Source organism: Pseudorca crassidens, chromosome 14, assembly GCF_039906515.1.
Source record: "Pseudorca crassidens isolate mPseCra1 chromosome 14, mPseCra1.hap1, whole genome shotgun sequence".
NCBI lineage: Eukaryota > Metazoa > Chordata > Mammalia > Artiodactyla > Delphinidae > Pseudorca > Pseudorca crassidens.
In genome coordinates, this window is record NC_090309.1 from 53,450,847 (window position 1) to 53,472,135 (window position 21,289).

General features: G+C 41.6%; 1 protein-coding gene across 2 annotated transcripts in view; it reads right to left on the reverse strand.

Annotated features, from left to right (window-relative positions):
* Positions 1-14,748: 14,748 nt before the first annotated feature.
* The window catches only part of MSH2 (mutS homolog 2), a 73,386-nt gene continuing 66,845 nt past the window's right edge, over positions 14,749-21,289 (reverse strand). For both annotated transcript variants that reach the window (XM_067703046.1, XM_067703045.1), the window contains 4 exons: positions 20,722-20,926; positions 19,241-19,488; positions 17,234-17,409; positions 14,749-15,201 (listed from right to left, as the gene is read on the reverse strand). In XM_067703046.1, the coding sequence (XP_067559147.1) occupies positions 15,031-15,201; positions 17,234-17,409; positions 19,241-19,488; positions 20,722-20,926 (800 nt within the window). In that variant the 3' untranslated portion in view covers positions 14,749-15,030. The remainder of the gene's footprint in view (positions 15,202-17,233; positions 17,410-19,240; positions 19,489-20,721; positions 20,927-21,289) is intronic.

Sequence of the window (21,289 nt, forward strand, 5' to 3'; positions counted from 1 at the left end):
TCTATTTACAATAGCCAGGACATGGAAGCAACCTAAGTGTCCATCAACAGATGAATGGATAAAGAAGATGTGGCACATATATACAATGGAATATTACTCAGCCATAAAAAGAAACGAAATTGAGTTATTTGTAGTGAGGTGGATGGACCTAGAGTCTGTCATACAGAGTGAAGTAAGTCAGAAAGAGAAAAACAAATACCGTATGCTAACACATATATATGGAATCTAAGAAAAAAAAAAGGTCATGAAGAACCTAGGGGTAAGATGGGAATAAGGAGGCAGACCTGCTAGAGAATGGACTTGAGGATATGGGGAGGGGGAAGGGTAAGCTGTGACAAAGCGAGAGAGAGTCATGGACATATATACACTACCAAACGTAAGGTAGATAGCTAGTGGGAAGCAGCCGCATAGCACAGGGAGATCAGCTCGGTGGTTTGTGACCACCTAGAGGGGTGGGATGGGGAGGGTGGGAGGGAGGGAAACGCAAGAGGGAAGAGATATGGGAACATATGTGTATGTATAACTGATTCACTTTGTTGTAAAGCAGAAACTAACACACCACTGTAAAGCAATTATACTCCAATAAAGATGTTAAAAACAAACAAACAAACTTCTCCTCGCCACCTGAGTTCTGCCCAAACTTAAGTCAACCCCTGGAAGAATTAGGGGAAAAGTACCTCCCTACAGAAGTGCCTGATAAACAGCGTGGGGCAGCATTTCTCAGCTGATAAAAGAGGAAAATCTTACAAATTTTGTTGCCACAGTGAGAAACAAGGACCCATCAACATGATGAACGAAACACCCCATCATCTCCGCAGGCCACTACCCACCAGGAATTTGATCGCAAGATTCCAGCAGAGACACTGCTGAGCAAATGCTGCCAAATGCGGCTAGTGGGGCTGTTCAGGGTTTGCAGATTTAGAGACAGAAGACCCAGTTCTGCCACTTACCAGCCGTGTGAGTTTGGGCAAGGCCCTTCACCTCTCTGAATCTCCATTTACTAGCGGGTAAGTAGGAAAAGCACTCACCTCGCCTACATCAGCCGGCCGGCTTGCTTGCGAGGGAGCTCTCTCCGGGCGCCAGCTCACCGGGGCGGGAGGCATGGTGGGGACGGCCCTCCCATCTCTCGTGAGCTCAGTGACCTCGGGCAAGTAGCATCCCTTTCCTGAGCCTCCGCTTCCGTGTTTGTGTAGATTACAGGTTTGCGTGTGGATTTTAAATGAGACGCGTGGCGCACGCCAGGTGCTCATTGGTTTTTGTTCCCTTCCCCCGCCCCCCTTCCCCCCCACCCCCGTTTTTGCTGTCTACACTTAGCGGAGTCCCCTCAGCCTAGAACAGGAGGCACAGGGTTCCCCTGGATCCCGAATGCTGAGGCCAACCAAACACTCTCTGGTGCCCCCCCTCCTTGACTAACACCTCTGAGGCCTTAGGATGACTTCCACTTGGAAACCAAGCCAGGCTCAGTAGCTTACGGCTCCTAGAAAATGATTTTCTGAAACCCTTTCTCCTTTCACTGCACCACCAGCCACCAGTTCATGCCCCAGTTCAGCATCCTTTACCAGACTTGAGAATCACTTTCATTCTTTGTGCCTCAGCACAAAGAGATCCCCTTCTCCTCAGAGGCCTTTGTGGTAATGAGAACCAGACGCCCCTCTGAGCAGATAAAGGCCAGACCAGGGCGACTGGTGGAGTGAGGCTGCAGTGTCGCCCCCTCAGCCACGAGCTGGCCACCCCCATGCAAGGCGCAGAGCTGCCACATCACTGTTCCTGTTCCTTCCGCTTTCTCCCCTTCCCCCTCCCCTGCCTCCCTCCAGCGGCCATGTTAGCGGCAGCTGACACTTATTGAGGGCTCGCCAGGAGCCAGACACCCTGTGCTCCGTTTTTCCCGAGTCATGTCTCTTCTGATCCTCGCAAGCCTCCAAAAAGAAGTGTGTGGACGTGTGCCCTTTTCTTCAGCCCAGCACCCCTTCTTCACTTCCTTGCATCATGGTACTGCCCCCCATTTCCTCTAAGAAGCCCCTCCCCCATGCTGCATGGTTCTGGGGGGCTGCCCTGGTAGCCTTTGCCTCATGTCAAGGTGATTGAAATCCTTCCTGGGACTTCACATGTGGACCCTAAAGAGAGAGGCCCTCTTTTCTCTGGATTGAGAGCTGTAAGGGTATGACCCTGTTGCTGTTTGCTGGTGGCCATGTCCTCCCCGTCACATGAAGGAACCTGAGGACGAGGCCAACACCCAGACAGGCAGGGATGAGGGAGGGAGGGAGACCAGCCCGCACTGCTCCAGTTTCCAGCAGCTCCAACCCCAGATGTCTCTTTTTGTATAAATTGGCATAGATTGGCTTTCTCTCACCTGAAAGCAAAAAAGTTCTGATTATTCGTAGATAGGTATATTAGATAAATTCTATTATTATCCTCAATTTACAGGTGTGGAAGATGAGGTTAAGGTTCTGAGGTCCAGAGGCAGAGCAAAGATTTTTGCATGAATATGTTTCATTCTAAATGAGTGCCCAATGTGGCCATACACTGGATGCTGTGCAAATACAACAGTGGAGAAAGGGTTGTTCTTCTCTTAGAAGTAACAGCCTAGGGAAGAGGTGCAGTCACACGTTACTGATATAACCCCACTTTATTCAAATCCACGTATGCAAAGCCATATTTACGGTCTGCATGATGCTGCAAAACAACTCACAGCAGAGTTGCCCGAAACAGTGGATGCCTGAATAATTCACAGAAGCATGAGTCTCTTATGTCTCTTTTGAGGCCCATGAGGAGTTGGCTGTCATGGGTTTTCACTCTGGCTCAGAACGAAATCTGTGCATGAATCATCCAGGGACCCTTTGGTCACCAGCAACAGAAACTGCACTCAAAGTAACTTAGCCAAAAGGGAATTGGTTGGCTTGGTGACTCGGAGCCCAGGGGTGGAGCTCCCCTCAGAAACCCCAGGGACCACAACATGGTCAGCCTGCTTTTGCACCTTTCCCCCACCAACATCTAAGAGATCTCCTCTCTCTGGATGTTGACTCCTGCTGCTGCTGGGCTCCATGTGATGGTGGCTGGGTGGGTGAGGGAAGATGAAGGGAGGGGAGGGGCATGCCCATAGACAGTTCTGGGTAAGCAACATCCCAAACCATCTTGGAGGAAGGAGAGCTTCTCATTCCCCAAATCTGTATAAACTCTAGTAGGAAGCTTGGCTCATTGGCCCACCTCTGTGGCCAGGAAAATGGGTCCTGTGACTGGCAGCCCCTTTTGAACTACATAGAGGGGCTTCACCAAGAAAGGTGAGGAGGGAGGGGATGGTGAACAGACAAAACATGACATCGCCTCACTGTCAAAGTGGATCAGAGTTTGTGGAAGGCTCAGTGGAGGACGTCCAGTCCAGCCTCCCGGCAACAACACCCTGGGATGGGGGCACACAGCTGCTTACCATCTCCATTCCTAGCAATTCCACTTCATACCACCTGTGTGGCCTCGGTTCCTTGGTTTCCTCATATCTAAATCCAGCGTTTGAACTTGGCAGAGTTGTCTGAAGACCCTCCCAGCGCTGATCATCCAAGGACTGTCACAGCGACAAGACATGAAGCCCTCCTGGGAAAGGGATCCCTGCCACAGCCTGAGCCCCGAACTGTGCAGGAGCTGGTGCTCAAGTAGCTAAAGCGGGGGGCTGGCCAAAGGCAGGGGAAAGGGCCAAAGCCAGGACCGGAGGCCAGCCCTCGCAGAGCAAAGATCAGGAAGCAGCTGGGCTTGGCATCACTGGAAGATCAAACTGCTTGTGGGTGAGGAAGAACTGGCGTCAGACTGTTGGAAGTGGTGAAGGTGCTCCAGGAACTCGGTCCTCAGTCTGCCTGGACTATTGGGGAGAATGTGGGGCCGGGATGGCAGGGATCTGGAAGCTCCAGGAAGGAACCAGAGAGGGTAAAAGCTACATGTATAGAGGAAGCAACTCAGCTTCAGACCAAGGAGGTTGGGCCTCTTCTTACTTGGCTGTTGTGCTGCCAGGGCCCAGGTGGGAAGTACAGAGAACATCTTCAAGCTAATGAGAGACCGAGTCCCCAGGGCTCCCAGGGGATGGTGACCTCTCTGAGTTGTCACCTGGGACCTCTGGTGACCACAGAATCTGGGAAGGAGTCACCATCGGACTAGCTCCAGGGGAGATTGTGATGCCTCCATGTCCCTCGCTAGGTAGACAGAATTGCCCACCAACCCCTGAGCCTCGGAGAAAGGGCTGCCTTTAAAACCTGTGAAGCCAGTTGAGAATAGGAGTCGACTTCACATAAGGAGGAGCCAAGAGATAGATGTGGGTTGATTCCAAGTGGTCTGAGAGACAATATCATTAAGAGAGCCACAAAAATCTACTGAGAAAAGTCAGAAGAAAGCAGAAATGGCCTCAAAACACCCTTGGAGGTGACCTGCGGCCTCCGTCAGCAAGACTGTGGGAAGGAAGGAGTCTGGCCAGTGACTGTAGGTCCTGAACTGGCCACTCTGCCCTGGAGCCTGCCTGCCAGTGAGTGTCCTTGAAGCATGATGGCTTCCCCAAAGGGAAGATGGCATTTCCAGCGCTGCCCTTTAGAAAAAGGACACAACTCCTAGAAAAAGGAAACTATTCTTTCTTCCAGCTCATTTATTTTCTGGCTTGTCAGTTCTCACACCAAGGGGAAAACTGGGAGAGTAGGGGAGAGAAAAGGATCATCTTAGCAAGTATTATGGTCTCTGGAAAGTCTGCAAACAAGGTACAAGTAATTTCCACTTAGACCTGGTGCTCAAAAATCAGTTCAGGTTCATTATTTCCAACTAAGTTAATCAATCCCAAGAGGAGGGGAGGAGAGAAACAATTTCTGAATACATAAAAATTTATCATCCATTTCTCTTTTACTTAATGACCCTGTGTGAAGTGGCTCCACCTGGAACTCAGTGTCTGATTGAGAAGCTCTGTGGTCAGAGGTGCTGGAGGGCCAGGAGGCTCACCCTCCAGGACGGCTCTGCCACCAACCAGCCATGAGGTCATCGGCGCATCACCCGCCCTCTGCATCCTGTGGAGGGTGATCTTGTTCATCTGTGCCAATGTTCAAGTGCTCCGCTACCCTTCCCGACAGCAGAGGGAGAAGTGTCTGCATGGGGCCACATTAGAGTCCCCGCTCCATGGTGTCAGTGACCCAAGTCCCCAGGGAGCTCATGCTCTGTGCACAAGTCTTTCCTAAGAAACTACTCCATGCCTGCAGCGCTGAGGTCCTGAGTTTTTAGTTTAGTTGGGTTCAGTGGAAACAGGATTACAGAACAGAGTGGAGTCCAAAGAAGCTATTATTTGGGAAAGAGAAGGAAAGAACAGAAGCCAAGACATGCTTTGAGAAAAAACAAATTAAATAATAGTAATAAATTAACATTTAGACAGGGTGGGGCTTTGAAGATGGTAGGCTGAAGAGGAAAGAAACATCAGCATCCCAAAGCACCAAATCCTTGCCGTTCCCAAAACACACTTTTCAAAATGAGTTTGGTCCAACTTTCCCCTATGAGGTAGGGAGGACAGCCAAGACTCCATTTCCTGGCTTTCTCTGTGTGGACACATGACTTGATTCTGGCCAAGAAGATGTAAGTGGAAGCAATGTGTACAATGTCCACGATTTCTTAAGGCTAGGAACAGCATCCTTACACATTCCTCCTTCCTGCTGCCTGAAATGTGGGTGCACTGGATGGAGCCCCAGCAGTCACCTTGGGCCATGAGGGGACCTCGGGAAGAGAAGCCAAGCACAGTAGAGACACAAGCTTGAAGAATCAGGGTCCCTGATGCTCATACAGCCACCTTACCTAGTCTTCCTCCCTCCAGATTTCTTTCACATGAAAGAAAAATAACTTCCACCCTAATCTACTCATGTCTGATGATCTTCTCTACACCCCAGCTTCCTCATTTCTAAAATGAATAGTATTTACCTAACAGGTTGAGAATAAACTGGGTGCCAGACACATAGCTATTATTACATCTTATTGAAGCTACCATTTTTAACAGCTTTATTGATATATAAACTTACATACCAGTTTGCCTGTGTAAAGTATTCAACTCAGCATACTTATAGAGTTCTTCAATTATCACCATGATCTCATTTTAGAACATTTTTATCATCCCCTAAAGAAAGCTTGTACCATTATCAGTCACTCCCCATTTCTGCCTCTGCCTCCCCAGCCCTAGGTATGTTTTGTTTTTAATAGTAAATTCTCTTTAGTCACAATTTTAAGGGTGCTTGAAGATATTCTGTAATATTAGATAGCCCTTGATTTAAGATAAGACAGTCATTTTCAATTTAATATTGATTTTATCAAAGCAATATAGTTTTAAAAGATCAAATTGGAGCATCATGAGGTTTATAATAAAAAATACCAGTCCCCCCTCTCAAAGCTGCCCTGCTCACTTTCAGCTCTCTTAGAATCCTCTAGCATTTATCTCCATATTTTTAACACGCTTATACTGCTATTTCTTTATTTTCCAATTTTAGACATTATCTTACAGAAAGAGTGGCAGATTTATTCTCTTACACCCTTCATCCCAAATATAGTTTGTTTGTTTTACTATTTTTCTTAAATCAGTTGTCGGTGTTTATCACTAAATGAGTAAAATTCGTAGTTAGGATAGGCAGTGTACTATCATGATACGGTTTTGATATTCCTGGAGTTAATAATCCCGCCCCCTTTCTTCTCAATCGCTCTTCCTTTGCAGCTATTATTAACTCACCCCCACGCTCCCCTCACTGCACTCAAACACGGCAGGTCCACTCGTCACATTTCTTCCTCAAGTCCATCCTTCTGGGGATTCCCGTCCTCGACCTGGTTGCTTTATGGACTTACTTCAAGCTACTATTTTTCAATCTTGAAAGTTACTTCAATCACAGCCAATTCTGAAGGCAACAGCCCGCTTTATCTCATCCCCATTGCCCCCAAAACCTAGACTTAAGCTCACGGAGCTGAAAGAGGCTTGGAAGTGCCACTATGGTCTGACCACCCTGCCTTTCTTTCCCTTCTCAGGTAACCAGACTCCCCCATTCTATTTGCTTGGAATTCATTGGACCTTTTTTCTCCATGTCTGATTCTAGTGAAAGGGCCACCAAAAGGGTTTCAGGGAAAAGCATTATCAATGAATATTTCTAGGCCTCAACGTACTTGTATGCTAAGATCACAGCTAAAAATAATAAAAAATAAAGCAGCAAAGTGCTCTGTTGCTGATTAGAGAATTACGAGCTGGATGACTGACATGGCACTTTGAGGAGAGCGGGTATCACCTCAGGGTGGCTCTTTGGATGCTGGCTTAGACTAACTGCAACCAAGGCTTAAGCCCTTTTATAGTACCTATGAAAAAAATCATTTGTTTTTAGGTTGGGGCATTCACCTTAACCCTACTATTCTCTGTACTCTGCACCTGCCTGGCCCTGAAGGTGTGGCATTTGAGAACTCTAAAAAGCCAACCCCCTTAAATTACAAAAGAGGGGAAATCCAAGGAGGGGCAGTTTCTAGTCACACAGCTAAGTGGCCAAGCAAGGGCTAATCCAACTCAAGCAGCCTTCCTGATGCGCCACATTGCCGCTCACTTTAACTCACCCATATCTTGACCTGTGCAGGCTTACTCAGCACTTTACTCACTAGGCACGAATTCAGAGCACAGCGGTGGAGAAAACCTCCGGGGTTATTCCCCACAGGCTGGATAAAACTTTCCTGGCTCAAGAGAGAACATACATAACCTCCAAGTTAAGTGATCCGAATATCTGAGTGTGCCAGATTCGGTGTCCTGCTCCAAACACTGTTGACATTTAATTCCATCTCCTCATTTTGCAAGCTTCTGGCTGACTGTCTCTATTCTCATTTAAACATAATCCTTTGTCCAAACGGTTCAGTGTAATCCCTTGGCCAGACAGATGTTGGCATTTGGTGACTGGTGAACTTCTGAAAGAATGCAGCTGCTGAGCTCCTGTTTCCTTTGGGGTATCAAGCCCCAGAGAGCAGCCATGTAGTTGCCACGAACCAGACGGGTGGCAGGGCCCCCGGTGGATGCTTCTTGCTGTGTCCACAGCCCCGAGAGAGAAGCCTTCCACGGGAGAACCAGCTTCCACAAGAGAACAGACATAGTACTTCTTAATGTCTGCACCACAGCTCCCATCTTCCTTAACTCCTGTTGCACTGCCGACATCACTCATTCTGACACTAAATAATATTTAGAAAGATTAAACTTGTCACATGCGCATCTCAGATTCCTAACAATATTTTAAGCCTTTAAATGCAAAGAAAAAAGGTACGGATTTTGGAGACACACTGCTTGGGGTTCAGACCCCAGCTCTGCCACTTACTGGCTGGGTGCCCGGGGCAAGTTACTCAACCTCTGAGCCTCGACGTTCTCATCTGTGAAGCGCAGGTAATAGAAGTACCCACCTTTCAGTATTGCTGAAGAGGACGAGTCTTTTGAGGAGCCCAGCACAGCACCTTGCCATTTTCAGATATTCACAAAGTATTTAATGTTGCCAAATCGTGCATCTACTTTGTGATATTAAGGATTCAATGCGGAAAGTCATTTTCATGATGGATTTGGCTGAGCCAAACAATGTTTAGCAACAAAACATCACATTAGAATTGATAATAAACATGAAGTCCTGATCATTATGTGAAGAAAAAACTGATAAAACACATCTTGCTAGATGGGCAATGCACCATAAAATTTCAGATTAGTGGCTGAACTGAAAGTAGCTGCACTGCCTTAATTAGATTTAACTATACTTAATCTGGTTTTTAAAACGTATTAAGATTATTCATAAAATTAAACTGCTAATTATAACAGATAAGTGTCAACAAAATTCTAGGAAATAAATGCAATAGTAATATTGTGATAATACAGTTTAATCCCTATGGTCTCATTTACTGGTTGATTCTGAACACAGAGGAATTCACTGCCATTGTTCTTTTGCTAGAATAAGAAATTGTCCACTGACAGAATTATCCTTTCTTCTAAATTTAACAAGTTTAGGGAGTTTATAATTTTCTCTCTTTGAGGTGAAGCAAAGGCAGCAGCAGTCTGGTCTTCTATTTACCAAGTCTAGAAATAGGATGGGAATGGTCCAGTGAAGGCCACCCAGCATCCAGTATCATTCATGCCACTGCTGAGTTCCCCACATAGCTGGATGAAAGATGTGTGTGGGCACTTGTTTGGACAAACCACACGCCAAAGCAAAAATATGCTAACATACATTGAATTTGGATCATGTTCTGAATGTGGTCTGACACAGGAAACACTGTTGCTTCCAGGACCGTGGGAAAGCTGCTGTGTCAAAGGCAAGGCGAGGGCTCCCCATTTTCCTCCTCAAAGAACAGGAGGCATTGCTACCTGCAATGAGACAGTGTCTGCAAGGGACTACTTCCTCTGGATACCCTGGCTCTGTACCACAATGTTCACAGACACCTGAAAGCTGGCCAAATAGGTAAATTCTGGAGCAGAATAATAAGAGAAAGCAGTGGCTCTGTCTGTCAAGGGAAGTGGAGTGGGGAGAACATCAGGCAGGAAACTATTATTTTAAGTTGGGCTCCACTTCCAGTTTTAGTCAGAAAATATGTGCAGCATTCTGGGCACTTTCGTCATCTCTCCCGGCCACACCCTATCTCCTTATCCCAAACACACTGACCGACCCTAGGAAGGCAATAATAGAGATTTCCTTTGTATATGAAAATTCTCTTTACTCATTTGTTCTTCCCCATAAGCTGATTAACATGGTTTAATTTATTTCAGACCAGACACTGGTTTTCCTTCTGACTATTCTGCACACCATCTTAATCAACAGAATATAACTAACAAGCTTAAAGAACCGCTCAGCACTGAATCAGCAGCTCATACCATATGCTGTGGGTAAAAACATACTTCCCAAAAAAGCTAAATGCAGAAAGACTAAGGATAGAAGATGCATTTAATACTCATGAAGTCTAACAGGATGTGCTTAGTATGTGGAACACTGAGATTTTACAGGGAAAAAGTTATTCTTTAAATATATCCTAAAACATCTTCCTTCTGTTCTAATTTTTACCCTCAAAAGAGTATTTTAAGGAAAAAAAATCTAACTACAAAAACAATTGCATCTTGGATGGATTCTTAGCGCTAACTTTTTTAAAATGCAAAAACACCATGTATTTTCTCAGAAACGTGGTTATGTGGCCAACAGATTTCATGGTAACAGTATGGCTGAGTTCTAAATCTTGGATAATATTTATAGATTCGGCTTTATTCTGGTATTATCCAAGTTCGTGTTTGAGTGGAGAAGGAAAACCAAGCCACACTGCAATTAGAATTTTAAAATGCAACTGTCTTTTGACAGGTCAGAAATTAGTTTATCTTTTGCTTTACATCCACCATTCCAAAAGGAAGGAGGCCGGTTGCTTCATTAGCATATTCATGTAATAAGCACAGTTTAAGTCTGAAACATCTTAAACAACGGGTCTATTATGTTTTTTTCACTTTCAAAAACATCTTAGAACTAAACATTAAGTCTCTTTTAGAGAAATGAAAGCAGCCTGATTTATCAGAGCTTGAGAGACTACACGTTTTCTTAGAATCAACAGCTCCCCCCCTCCATTTCTCGTAGCCCTAACAACTAAAACCATGGGCTGATCTCCATTTTATACATGCTTTTGTACAGCAATCTAAAAACACGCGCTCATAGCTAACCAGGGGATAAAATATTTCACTAGAATTTTAAAATTGCCTTTTAAATTATATAAAAAAGTCTTCCGCTTATAAGCAGCTACATGATTTTGTTAAACCAATAAAAATGTCCACATTTAAATTTTTTCTCTGTTAAGTCTGCCTTCTACCCAAGCATTCGATAGCCAGAAAAGAAAAGCTGATGTATCTTACTCTAAATTATCAGTGATGAAAAACAGTGTGGTAAATCAAGATGAGCATTTTAAAGGGTTTACTGGCATTAAATTTTCATTTGTTCTCAAACCAAATTAAGCGCTTAACACATAATTGCAGAGTTTAGCAATAATCATAAAGCAAGCACCTGCATAACCACCACTCAGGTCAATAACCAGAATGCTGTAGCACCCCAGAAGCCCTCTAGAAGCCCCTCCCCATCAGCACCGCCACCACTCTCCCGACTTACATAGTCAAGTTCTTGCTTTTCTTTATCGTCTCACCCCCATGAATGCACCATTAAACAGTATTTTACCTATTCTTCAACTTCATATGATTGGGAGAAAAATGGTATTATTTGTTATCTGTCATTTCTTTTGCTTACTGTTTTTAAGATTCCATCTATGTTATTTTGTGTAGCTATAGTTTGGGTTGTTTCCAGTTTGGGTCTATCACAAATATTCTCGTATACCATCATCGTACAGTGTGTATACGTATCTCCACAGTATGCACCTAGGAGCAAAACTGCTGGGTCATATGTCTGTTTTCAACTTTACGAGCTAATTATTCTCACCAGCAGTGTTGTGCCACATCAACAAATACCACCAATAGTTGGTATTGTCACATTTTAAAGGACTGTCAATCTGATGGGGAGGGCAGAGTCAGGAGGGTGTAACCCAGAATAGTTTTCATTTTCATTTTTCTGACTGGTGATTGAAGACCTTTTCATGTGTATGGATCATTTATATTTCTTCTCGGGTAAAGTGCCTGAACTTCTTTTAAAACAAGTTTTGTTGGAGAAAAGGGAACTCTTCCCTACACTGTTGGTGGGAATGTAAATTGGTACAACCATTAAGGAAAACAGTACGGAGATTCCTTAAAAAGCTAAAAATAGAGTTGCCATATGATCCAGCAATCCCACTCCTGGGCATATATCCAGAGAAAAATAATTCAAAAAGATACATGCACTCCAATGTTCATAGCAGCACTACTTACAAGTGCCAAGACATGGAAACAACCTAAATGTCCAATGACAGATGAATGGATAAAGGTGTTGTATATACAATGGAATACTACCTAACCATAAAAAAGAATGAAATAATGTCATTTGCAGCAATATGGATGGACCTAGAGATTATCATACTAAGTGAAGTCAGAGAAAGACAAATATATCACTTACATGTAAAATCTAAAATATGATACAAATGAAATTATTTACAAAACAGAAACAGACTCACAGACACAGAAAACAAACTTATGGTTACCAGAGGGGAAAGGGCATGGGGGAGGGGTAAATTAGGAGTTTGGGATTAGCGGTTACAAACTACTGTATATAAAATACACAAACAACAAGGCGCCTACTGTATAGCACAGGGAACTAAATTCAATATCCTGTAATAAACCATAATGGAAAAGAATATAAAACAGAATATATAAATATTCTGTTTGAGTGGAGATATATATATATAAAAAACTCAATCACTTTGCTGTATACTAGAAACTAACACAACATTATAAATCAACTATACTTCAATAAAAATTTTAAAATTAAAAAATGTTTGAAATATAATTTACATTGTACAGTGCACCCATTTAAAGTGTATACTTCAATGGTTTTTAGGTACATTCACAGATATGTGCAACCATCACCAATTTTAGAACATTTTCATCTGAAAAAGAAACCCCATATCCTTTAGCTATCACCTCCCTAGCCATCCATGCCCTGCCTGCCAGCCCTATGCTAATCTACCTTGTTTCTATACCTTTTCCTATTCTGGACTTTCACAAGAACGGAATTATATATTACGTCGGCTCTTGTGCCTGGCTTCTTCACTAATGTTTCCAAGGCTCATCCTAGCTTTAGCATGTATCAGTCCTTCGTTCCTTTTATGGCCAATTAATAGTTCATTGTATGTGGCTTCCCTGGTGGCACAGGGGTTAAGAATCCACCTGCTAATGCAGGGGACACGGGTTCAAGCCCTGGTCTGGGAAGATCCGACATGTTGTGGAGCAACTGAGCCCGGGTGCCGCAACTAAGGGGTCCTCGTGCCTAAGAGCCCGTGCTCTGCAACAGAAGAAGCCACTGCAATGAGAAGCCCGCCCACCACAACAGAGTAGCCCCCGCTCGCTGCAATTAGAGAAAGCCCGCGCACAGCAACGAAGACCCAACACAGCCAAAGTAAAAATTAATTTAAAAAATAATAATTCTGCTATAAACATTTGTGCATACGTTTCTGTGTAAACATGTTTCTCTTGGATATATATCTAGGAATGGAAATACTGGGTCATCTGGTAACTCATATGTTTAACTGAGGAAATGCCAGACTTTTCCAAAAGTGACTGCACCATTTTACATTTTCATAGCAGTGTAGGAGAGTTCCAATTCCTCCATATCCTCAATACTGGTTTATCTGATTTGATTTTAGTATCCTAATGGGTGTGAAGTAGTAGCTCACTGTGGTTTTTATGTGCATTTCCCTGATAACATCTTGCATCTTTTCATTTGCCTATTTGCATATGCAAATTTTCCTTGGAAAATTATCTATTCAGATCCTTTGCCTTTTAACTGGGTTGTCTTTTTGTTAATGAGTTGTATTAAGAATCGTGTCTGTTTAGTGATTTTTATAGTTCTTTCTATATCATGGATATAAATTCTTTGATATTTTATGTGGTACCAATATGTCCTCCCATTATGGATCTACAGTTGACCCTTGACCAAGACCGGTCTGAACTCTGTGGGTCCATTTATACTTGGATTTTTTTCAATACATACTGCAATACTACATGATCCACATTTGTTTTGAATCTATAGATGCAGAACTGTGTATATGAAGAGACTGTAAAGTTATATGTGGATTTTTGACTGTGCAGGGGGTCAGTGCCCCAGACCACTCGCTGTTCAAGGGTCAACCGTACTCTTAGAACTTTGTGATGCCTTTTTATGAAAATAAGTTCCTAATTTCAATATTGCTAAGTGTGTCAAACTTTATGAATGGTGTTTGTGACTTAAGAACTATCCTTCCCAAAACCAACTTCATATTTCCTATATTTTTATAGTCGTAAAAATATTTCTCTATTTTATTTTCTACAGAACTACAAACACTAAAACCTTGGTAGTGTTGCTTTGTACATTTAGGTAAAAAATTCACTGGAGTTGATTTTTCGTATAGAAAAATATGGATATGGAATAGGGATCCAATCTCATTTTGTTCCTATATGAATACCCTATCATCCCATCACCATTTATTAAAAAGGCTATCCTTTTCCTCCCATGTTCAGCAGGACCAGCCACTATACTCTTAACCTCTCCATCTCCCTGTAAAATAAAAGTAGACTAAATCAGGGCTTCCCTGGTGGCGTAGTGGTTGAGAGTCCGCCTGCCGATGCAGGGGACACGGGCTCGTGCCCCGGTCCGGGAAGATCCCACATGCCGCGGAGCGGCTGGGCCCGTGAGCCATGGCTGCTGAGCCTGCACGTCAGAGCCTGTGCTCCGCAACGGGAGAGGCCACAACAGTGAGAGGCCCGCGTACCGCAAAAAAAAAAAAAAAAAGGTAGACTAAATCAGCATTCTCAATCTGAAAGATTTTGTTAAAACCCAGATTTCTAAATCTCATCACAAACTTGGGGTGGGAGAATGGCAGATGGGCTGGAGGATCACACTAGGACCCTGGATTTATAGTAAGTTCCTTGGCTAACGCATATGCAGCCAACCTGGCTCGTGCCAACAGATGGACACTGTGGGGAATCACTGGAAATGGGTTCCATGCTTCCTTCTAGCTTTAAGACCCCTTACTTTTTTACAAAGTCTCTGGGCTACTTGTTTCTTCCACACCATTCGGGAATATGTGTAAAAGTCTTATCACAAAGAAATACAACACATATCAAATTCTAAAAACTACATGATTTTATTTGTAAAATTCAACATATTGCCTACTATTGCCCATGTCCATTTAAGTATTCCTCAGTTACAGCTCTCATTTTTCAAAATAAAGATCTTTGAAAATATACTCAGGTAGAGCAAGGTATACTAAGTATTTTATTAACTTGATATCCCATGGACATCAATTGCTAACACTATGGAAAAAGGGTTAATATAAAACAGTACAAAAGCATTACAGACAACAGCTTATCAATACTATCTTCATTCCATTAGTGGAATTTACTCATGTAGTTACCTTTATTCTTGAAATTATTTCATTTACAAAACAATTATTCTTTGCTATCACTTCAGCTTTCAGCTGTTTTAACTTCATTACGATGTTTTCTTCTGACATTTCAGTAAAGGGCACTTGCTTCACCTTGGATAAAAACTCTTGAATAATTTTTTCACCTTGCTGAAAAACATGTGAACGTTTCATTAGTCTTTAAAATGACTTTTCTAAAAGTCACATTAAATAGTAATGAATTGTCCCATTATAATTTCAATCTAAACACTCCACCCAATATTTAAACATTCTTTAAGTTTTAAGTGTGCACCATCTAGAATTTATAGCAAAGACCTTAGTTGACTGTATTTCTTCATAGCAAGTCATTAAAAGGATATTTATAAATATATTTTCAGCTGCTAATGCCAAAGAAACTGAATATTTTAGTAGTTCCCAAATCCCTCAGCTTTTATAACTGATATATAAACTTAACCTTCTGGGGGAAAAAGAACTCAAGGTTTACAAACACTATAAGGTATAAACAGTCACTGAAAATTTAATACTCATACACACATGAGATGTTTCTTCTTTGTTTATTTTACTGCCTAGTTATTGCCATTCTAAAGAACGTGGTTATTGCTTGCTATGTGACCCGTGGGCTAATTCCTTAACACACATTCCTCATCCGTAAAATGGGGACAATAATATTACCAACCACACAGGGCTGTTGTGAGAATTAAAGAGTTAAAGCATGCAAAGTGCTAAGAACAGTGCCTGACAAAGGCTATAATGTTTATTACTGCATGTGAAGCTGAACTGAAAAGTCTGCTTTTTACCAGGGAGCCAGTTAGTAATATGTACCTTAGAGGTGAAAGGTAGATAATCCAAATGATAAGATAGAGAAGAAACACATCTCTATTAAATAACAAGTGCCTCTTTTTCCCAAAAAATAAAATCTAGATTGAGTAACATCGATAATTCTGTTATATGTCTCCCTTAGCTTAAAATTTTTAAAAAATTCATTGTAATTAATATTATCAATGGTATATGACTTCTATTCTAATTGGGAATCATTTACATAAAGGAGCCTACCTAATCCTGGATCATGGATAGCTGTGGGGCTGATACCAAGACCGTTTCATATCCAGGATGGCAACCTTCCCTACTTAAAACTAATAACAAGTTATAATACATATCTCCTGCTTGTATAGGTACAACAGATAAAACCTTATCTTTTAAGCCCCAAAATCATACACATCATCTATTATTGTAACATCATCTATCCTTCAAGTAAGAACAACAAAAAATTCACCAGGTAAAAGCTAACAATGTGGGTTTCCCTGGTGGCACAGTGGTTGAGAGTCCACCTGATGATGCAGGGGACACAGGTTGCTGCCCTGGTCCGGGAAGATCCCACATGCCGCGGAGCGGCTAGGCCCGTGAGCCATGGCCACTGAGCCTGCGCTCCGCAATGGGAGAGGCCACAACAGTGAGAGGCCTGCGTACAGCAAAAAAAAAAAAAAAAAAAAAAAAAAGCTAACAATGTGACAAGAGGTTGTCACAATGCATAATCACAGTAAGTGCTGCCAGGACCTAGATGTAAATTAAGATTCTTTTATTTTCATTATTACAAGAAACTAATAATCCTTTAATTTTTAAAAAATCCACTGGGCATATGCTTATACCTTTCTGTGTGAACATCTAAATTTCACCCACCACTCAGAAGGCCTAACTTAAGATCCACTGCTCCCACAAGAACTGAAACATCCTGCCCACAGAGAGCTTTCCTGAGTAAACATTTGTCATAATTCTCTATGACATGCTCACTATTACTACCTCCCCAACTAGTTTCTAAACAACTGGAGGGAAGGAACTGTGTTCATTTCTTCATCATCTTAGCTAAGCACTGAGTAAATATGTGATTTAACTGAACTCGATCTATTTGTTTACAAGTAATCAAAGATATGTGCATGGACCTCTATAACTCCTTTGAATTATGTATTTTAACCTATACTAATATTCCTATCCTCCTACTTTTGAAATCTGGTACTTGAAATGCTATCTTTCAATTGTACAGATGTGTGCAGTGGTGAAACCAAAATGATACAGACGGATTCTTTGCAGTGCAAAGAAATGTAAGTGGAAACCAATAATGAATGTTCAGTAAGTAAACAATAGAATCATACAGGAAAAAAACAACTACAAAAATAATTTGACAAACCTCTCTTTCCAGATAGCACCTCTTTGCGGCTGGTTCCATTTCATCATATTCCTGTGGTTTCCCAATATTCTGAAATTCCTCTAGTTCCAGGGCTTTTTGTTTAGCACACTCTATTACATGCCTGGGGAAATTAGCAAGCTCGGCAACATGAATCCCAAAACTCTGATCACAGACACCTGTAAGAAATTTGAGGCATGTGAGGGGCAGGGTAGGAAGAGACAGCAATTTATGCAAATGGAACTTACTTTCTCACTTTGTCATTAGGAAACTTAACTTTGTATTATTTCAAATACATTAGCCAAATGTTTCAGAGTAACTTAAGGAAATTTTAATTAAGCCTCCAGTGAAAAGTGGTTATGACTTGGCACACAGTGCTATATTTTATCCTCGACAAATGTAGTAGGAAAAATAAAAATAGCAGAGAAAAGCCTTGACAGATAGTCCTCAAAAGCCTAGACAAATATCTGAATCGGAAGAAAAATTAATCAACACAGTATCTCTGAGGTTTTCTCATTTCATAAGGGAGGAACTAAAGTACTGTGGGAAAAAAAAAGATAAATGTAAAGTGTCACTAATTAGAAGGAGTATTTAGTTCAAAATGTATTTCAAATGACAATGAAATTTTTGACCCAAATCTAGTCTAGTAAATTTTTAGACTAGGTATGTTAACTTCACCCACATTTGCAGAAAATAAACTGACTTAAGACATTCCTTCCAAATGTTAAATACCAGTGATGCTCACAGTGTTATCATGGAGCTCCCATTTTTGCCTCAACCGTAAATTTTCCTTTAGCCTAGTTATATATCCCATGCATTCTGGAGCTGGATATTCTGCATAGCTTAGAGAAACAAAAATAAAATAGAAGCAAGTGCTTGATAAACATCCACAGTGAAGGAGGAACCTGTTCCTATCGACTCCTAATTTCACCTGGTCTTTTTTAATACTTTGAACCCATTTCTTTTTTCTTTCTTTTTTTTTTTTTTTGTGGTATGCGGGCCTCTCACTGTTGTGGCCTCTCCCTTTGTGGAGCACAGGCTCCGGACGCGCAGGCTCAGCGGCCATGACTCACGGGCCCAGCTGCTCCGCGGCATGTGGGATCCTCCCGGACCAGGGCACGAACCCGTGTCCCCCGCATCAGCAGGCGGACTCCCAACCACTGTGCCACCAGGGAAGCCCTGAACCCATTTCTTTCTCACACAAAACACCTTTTAAAAGCAAAACCTCAACTTCATGCTAAATGCCATGTCCAACCAAGAGTATCTATATTCTCTATCAACAACAATGCAAACAGTAACTCAGAAGGATTCCTAAGAAGCATAAGCAACAAAGAATCAAAAATAATCTCATTTATCTGCAACCAACTGATGCAGAAAAATGCATTCATGGAAAATCAGAGAGCCATCTGAAAAAGCTATTCTGATGACTGGTGAAATGTTAAAGCAATAAAAACTTTACAGTATGTTAATCTCATCAACGCAGTCATCTGATTAGCTGCCAGGTCCACTAATGACAAACTTTTCTCAAAGGATGAAATGCCAACAAATAAGTCATTCCTTACCTGATAACTACTAACAATTTCAAGGTTTCTGGAGACCCCAGCTTTAAATGAACCTGTTACATAACACATTCTTAAAAATATAATCAGATGATTATGACAGTTTATTAAACAGTAACAGCTAGAGCCTCAGAACTTCAAAGCTTATTGTTACTATCAAGTAGCTAATTTGACAAGAAAACATGCTGCCATGGGAGGTAGAACAAAACCCCTGTGACGATGTTCAAAAGTGCAGATCATTCTTTCTGTGACCTTTTTAAAATGAGTGGTTCTACCATGACACATAGAAATATAGATAACACACCACGTCCCTGTCCCCAGTCTGTAAATTAAGAGGTAAATGTGTTCTGTAAAAACATCAATAATTCATCCTAATGCAGAATAAGGCAATTACTAATGATTCCAAGGATAGGAACACCAAATTTACAGTACACCAGTGGTATGCACTCACCTTTCTTCACCTGATAAAGCATAGTTAAGGTCTCTTCAGTAGTTAGTGCTGTGACATGTAGATTATTAACAGTTGGTATCTGATTGGCCAAGGCAGTAAGTTCATGAAAATGGGTTGCAAACATGCAAAAAGCACGGATCCTTGTTGCAATGTACTCTGATATAGCCCACGCTAACCCAAATCCGTCATAGGTAGAGGTTCCTCTTCCCAATTCATCTATGATTATTAAAGAATCTTTGGTTGCAGACCTGAAACACGTAATTATATGAAAATTTCCCATGATATAGCATGTGGTAATGCAAACAACAAAATTAAGGCAATACAATGGGAAAGATGTGCCACAAATGTAACAGATTATCTTAATATATACAAAAATTCAATGAGGTCAATGAAAAGCACTAAAACTTCAGTAAGAAAATGGGCATGGACATGAACAAACAACTAACATAAGAGGAAACAAATGGTGAATAAATATTTTTTAAATTACCAATCTCATTAGCTGTAATCTAAGAATTTCCAAATAAAGCAGCTATCATTCATTTCTTAACAATCAAATCAGTCAAGATTAAAAAAAATAATTCCACAAGAAGATGGGACAAGGGTGTGGTGACACGAACACTCGCATACACGGCTGGTGGTCACGTGAATCTGTGTGCCTGCCACAGCCCTACCAGCACCAGATATTAGCATTTTATTTTCTCTTTAACCAAATGAAAGGAGGGGAACTTTTTTTTAATTAGAGAATTTGACAGTTCTTCATGTGCTTATTGGTCATTTCTTTCTTTCTCCATGAAATGCCACTGACACCTTTTGCTTATTTCTTTAATTTTTTAAGTTATGCATATTAACTTATTGACTAATTACTGAACATTTGTATTGCTTCTATAATTCCCCACAAACAATAATCAAAGCATAATTTATTAAGGATCTACTATATGCAAAGTACTTTAGAAGACTCCAAGAAATAGAAGGCATAGCCTCCCTGTCTTCAAAGAAGCTCCTAAAAATGAAATAAAGACAAGAGATTTCATAAACTCTAAAATTAAAAGCTAATAAATTACAGGCATGTCAAAGAGTTTGAAGAAACACCCATGACCTTAGGCACATGTGACAAGGAAAGTCATCAGAGAAGTAGAATTTCTGTCATTACGGGCCTGTAAAGAATAGAAAGGACTTGGGTAAACAGCAGGGAAGGACCATTCCGGGTAGTGTGAACAGCGTAAGCAAAAGCATGGCAGTGGGGAGATTCATAAGGTGAACAACTACCAGAAACCTTAAGAAGACAACATTAAAAATCAAAGAAGCTTTCCACAACTATCGCCAGTCACCCTTTTAAAATAATATAAAGTGCATAAAGCTCACAGGAAAACTATTAAACTAGATAAAAGATCACAGATGTTTTATAGATGAACCTGCAAATTTACTTTTCAAAGGACAGAGACATCCATTTCCATTTTCAGGAGACTGGGAAATGAACTCACCTGAGAATAGAAGCAGTTTCTAACATTTCAGCCATGAATGTGGAGACTCCTTTCAACTGACTGTCACCAGCCCCTACCCGGGCCAAGATACAGTCCACGATGGACACTTCTGCTGACTCACATGGCACAAAACACCCAATCTGGGCCATGAGAACTACCACCCCAGTCTGGCGAATATATGTTGATTTACCTCCCATGTTGGGACCTACAAAACATGATATCAACAAGCAAGATTATTAACTTATTTTTGCAACTAATAAATTGAATATTACTCCTAAATTGCACATCGGTGACTAATTACCTAGGTCATGTGATATGACATACAAGAAGCAGACCACAGGCTGCCCAAAGGCATGAACAGAGTTCCTGCCTTATACTAGTCCCTGAAACAATGCTATTTTCTCTTCAGACAAGCCTATGCTGTGCCCTTCTTCAAGAGGACCCATGAAAAATATATCTTACCTATAATTTGACTATGGTCTAGAAAGAACATACAGACCACTTCCCCACAGCTCACAAAGCTGCCTGCAGGATAATTTTATGACATTCAGAAAACAGTACAGGCCTA